The sequence below is a fragment of the Caenorhabditis briggsae genome (assembly GCF_000004555.2).
Source record: "Caenorhabditis briggsae AF16 supercontig from assembly CB4, cb25.NA_148, whole genome shotgun sequence".
NCBI lineage: Eukaryota > Metazoa > Nematoda > Chromadorea > Rhabditida > Rhabditidae > Caenorhabditis > Caenorhabditis briggsae.
The window spans coordinates 2580-6981 of record NW_025543428.1 but is presented as its reverse complement, the minus strand read 5'-3'; the positions used below and the strand labels follow the sequence as shown (position 1 = coordinate 6981).

General features: G+C 43.7%; 1 protein-coding gene across 1 annotated transcript; it reads left to right on the top strand.

Annotated features, from left to right (window-relative positions):
- Nucleotides 1-1192: 1192 nt before the first annotated feature.
- CBG26711 lies at nucleotides 1193-4117 on the top strand (the record flags this gene model as incomplete). The annotated part of the gene is made up of 2 exons (XM_045241041.1): nucleotides 1193-2941; nucleotides 4079-4117. The coding sequence occupies 2 exons, from the start codon at nucleotides 1193-1195 to the stop codon at nucleotides 4115-4117; spliced, it is 1788 nt and encodes a 595-aa protein (XP_045100701.1).
- Between the last annotated feature and the right edge of the window lie 285 nt (nucleotides 4118-4402).

Below are 4402 nucleotides of genomic sequence, written 5' to 3'. Positions count from 1 at the left end.
TTTAAATATCGTCGACTGTGAGTCAGTTTATCTCGGTTCCCTTAAGTAATATCAGAAAACGGTCAAGTTGAAAACAGTTGGAAATTTCATAACAAACATTTTATCAGTTGACATTTTTCTGATATTTCTTTAAGGCACTGACATAATTTAGCTCAAAATGAAACACCAACTACTCGAAATTCAAAACGTCGAGGAGTTGAACAGGAAATTCGAAATCTTGAAAATTCTTTAAAATTATGTATTTTTTTAGGTCACTACTCCATTGTGATGTTAACTCTTCGATTACGGCTTCCATCAACCCATCGTCTTCAATCCTTCGACCGCGTTAATCTTCTTCATTCTCCGATTCTCCACTGGCCATCTTAATTGTTCCCGATCCTTCCATCCATTTCTTTAGCTTGTTTCGTTCATGATCGTTCCTCTCATCCATCTTACCATTTTCAATTTTTCTAACCTTCCAATTCCCCTGAATTTACCTTCAATAAAAATTTCAGCAGTAATATATTTATAAGTGAGATAATTAACCTCAAAATTGACAGTGTCCCCATCTATTACAGTGTTTACGGTAACTGTTAAGACACATTCTCTGGCACAACCGAAAATAGTGCTGTACGTAAAAATTCAAACTTGTTTTTTTTGCATTCATTTTATATATCATGAAAGTTAGGACATTTTTAAGATAAAGAATGTATATTTGGTTCTGACCCAATAAGTACGGTCCAAACGGTGACCAACTGTAGTCAAAAAATGAAAATTTTTCTGGATGGAGATAATGATTAGATTCAACTCAGAATGGATTATTTTTGCTATTTTGAGCATTCTTCGTATTGAGACAAAAATTCTGACTCGTTTCCTTTCAGCTGAAAAATTTCATTTTTGTTCCAATTTTGAAAAAAAAACACTGAAAATCCATCGTCCCGATAAAGTTTAGTGTTACGACAAGAGTCGTATAAATAATAATATTTGCATGACCCAGTGACCTAGTTTCTATGTAACCCCCTTCATGCCACGTGGCTCGTTGCCACGTGCACTTCCTGTCTCTTGTCTTGTCTTCAGCTAATCGGGACTTCCCGTGTCACCCGGTCTTCTATCTAAACCTTGTCCCCGTCTACATATTCCTATAATATTCTCTGATAATTACCGGCTATAATAAATCTTCTAAATATATAACACTGGCGATCAGTATCTGAAAATGGACGAAAAGTCACTCCAAGAATTCATGCGGTTTCAAAGAGAATTGATGACTCAACAGCAAAACGCGTTCATAGAGATCATCACCAAACTGGAAAAGAAGGAGGAAACCAAGGACAACACCGCCGTCGTCAACTCCCTCAATGCTCGAATCACTCCGTTCGCCTACAACACAGATGAAGGAGAAACTTTTGACCGATGGTACTCAAGGTATGAAGACATTATTAAGAAAGATGGTGCTGCGCTGGAAGATGAAGAAATGGCCCGCTTCATCGTGTCAAAATTGGAGAGGAAGGAATCCGAGCAATTCCGAAACCACCTGCTGCCAAAATCCCCATCAGAAGTGAAACTCGAGGACACCATCAAGACACTAAAAAAACTCTTCAATGAATCCAAATCCATCACCAGAATGAGGTATGAACTTTTGACGATTAAATTTGACGGAGTAGACCGGAAGGAATACACTGGAAACATCAAAAGATTGTTCAACGTGGCACAGTGGAAAGAGATGTCGGAAGATCAAGCACAGTGTCTCCTTTGGACCATTGGACTACAATCCAGCCAACACACCGAAACCCGACTTCGTGCTCTTCGTGAAATGGAAGCCAATCCAAAGATCACTCTGACTGAACTGCCCGATCGACTAGACCACGTCATCGCAATGAAAGCCGACGCCGACTTCATTGGAGGAGCCAAATCCAGTGTTAACTTCATCAAGAACAAGAAGCAACATGTCCAGCAACCGTTCAAACCGAAACCGTCCAACCAAAATCCTCAGAAGTCAGATGACAAAAAGAAGCCACCACCAACACCATGCTGTTATTGTGGAGATATGCATTGGAATCGTGATTGTAAGCAGAAGAAGTCGCTCGTCTGCCACCAATGCCATAAAACCGGTCATGTTGCCAAAATGTGTCGTCAGAAGAATTCCCAATCCAACAACGCAGTTTTCATTGCCGAATCATCTGCTGGAGCCAAGAATCGCATCTACACTGAAGTCTTAATTGATGGAACACCGATCCGTATGGTCTTGGACACTGGAGCCGAAGTCACTCTTCTCAACAAATCGGATTGGGTCAAGATGAACAAGCCGACGCTGTCACCACCAACACTCAACCTCCGTACTGCGACCAACAAACCAATCGACGTCAAGGGACAGTTCCAGTGCAAATTCGTGCTCAATGGTCAAAATGGTTCGGGATCATGCCACGTCACCGACACTGCATCACTTCTTGGTATGGATTGGATATCTCAAGATAAGTCACTTTTTGAACATTTGGTTCGCGGATCCATCAATGCTGTCAAGTCTTCCGAAGCTCCAGAAGTCATGGCCAAGCACCGTATCCAACTCCAGAAGCGTCTCGAGACCGAGTTCCCAGATGTGTTCAAAGCAGGACTTGGAAGATGCACAAAGACCAAAGCTCAACTCCACTTGAAGCCGGATGCCAAGCCGACATTCCGGAAAGCCAGACCAGTTCCAATCGCAGTTCTTCCAAAAGTGAGTCAAGAGATAAATCGTCTAGTCGAAGAAGGTTTCATCACTCCCACAAACTACTCCGATTTTGCTGCTCCGATCGTTGTCGTGCAGAAGAAGGATGGTTCGATTCGGATGTGCGCCGACTACTCCACTGGCTTGAACGATTCGCTACAGATGCACCAACATCCACTTCCAACGGCCGAAGATGTCTTCTCGAAGCTGAACGGTGGCAACTACTTCACTCAAGTCGATCTGGCCGAAGCATATCTGCAAGTTGAAATAGAATCTACTATCTTGTGTTCGTTGATGCCTTCTCAAAATGGCCGGAAATCCTGCCGACTCGGACCATCACTGCATCAAGAACGATCGAGCTGCTCACTCCAATCTTCGCGAGGTACGGTAATCCACAGACGCTCGTTTCTGACAATGGCACGCAGTTCGTTTCATCGACATTCCAACAGTTCTGTGCGTCAAGAGGTATCAAACATCTACGCTCTCCTCCATTCCATCCACAGAGCAATGGACAAGCTGAGAGATTCGTAGACACCTTCAAACGAGCACTGGTAAAATTGAAGAGGGAGGAGACAACACAAGAAGCTCTACAAACGTTCCTCATGGCGTATCGATCGACTCCATGTGCCAGCTCACCAGGCCAATTGTCACCAGCTGAGAACTTTCTGAAAAGAAAAATGAGAACGATTATGGATCTAATGTTGCCAACTCACCTTCCAATCGATACATCATCAAAATCGGACAAAATGAAGCAACAGTTCGATCGTCATCATGGTGCCAAATGGAGATGCTATTCAGTTGGAGATCCCGTTTTCGTCAAGGACTACCGTTCACCGAACACTTGGCTGCCAGGAATTGTGATTGCTCGTTCGGGATCAGTCAAATACACCGTTCGTTGCAATGGACTCGAATGGATTCGCCATGCCAATCAACTCCGACGTCGTGATCATCTGCCATCGTCTTCACATCTTCTGGATTGCTTCGATTTGCCAACAACTCCTCCACCGCCTTCTGATGCCTTCATTTTGCCAACGTCTCCGTCGTTGGATTGTTTCCCGCCTTCGCCTTGCCAAGATGTGCCAAGTACAACTACAACCGCTTTGCTGCCAAGAACAACTACACTCCCGCCAAGTACAACTACTGTAACCGGTTCATCGTCAAGTCTGATGCCTGCACCGCAAGCCGCCGCCCCGACACTTCGCCGGTCTTCACGTACAGTAAGAGCCCCAGCACAATTGGAGATGGACCCGAGTCGGTCCACATACCGCTAGAGCTCAATGCTAATCGAGGGAGATGTTACGACAAGACCATGACCCAGTGACCTAGTTTCTATGTAACCCCCTTCATGCCACGTGGCTCGTTGCCACGTGCACTTCCTGTCTCTTGTCTTGTCTTCAGCTAATCGGGACTTCCCGTGTCACCCGGTCTTCTATCTAAACCTTGTCCCCGTCTACATATTCCTATAATATTCTCTGATAATTACCGGCTATAATAAATCTTCTAAATATATAACATTTAGCATTAGCTGAAAAAAAGATAGCATCAGATTCGAATTTAGAGGGCAAAATAACACTAGAAAACATTTGTTCCAGGTTGAATATCCTGAGCAAACAGCAAGATTTAGACCGAAAAGTGCCCAAAAACGAGGTTTCACCAAGTGGTACCAGGTGGTAATAATAAAGTATTGTTGATGGCTAGTCTTCTGGCAAAGTTTCAAAACTC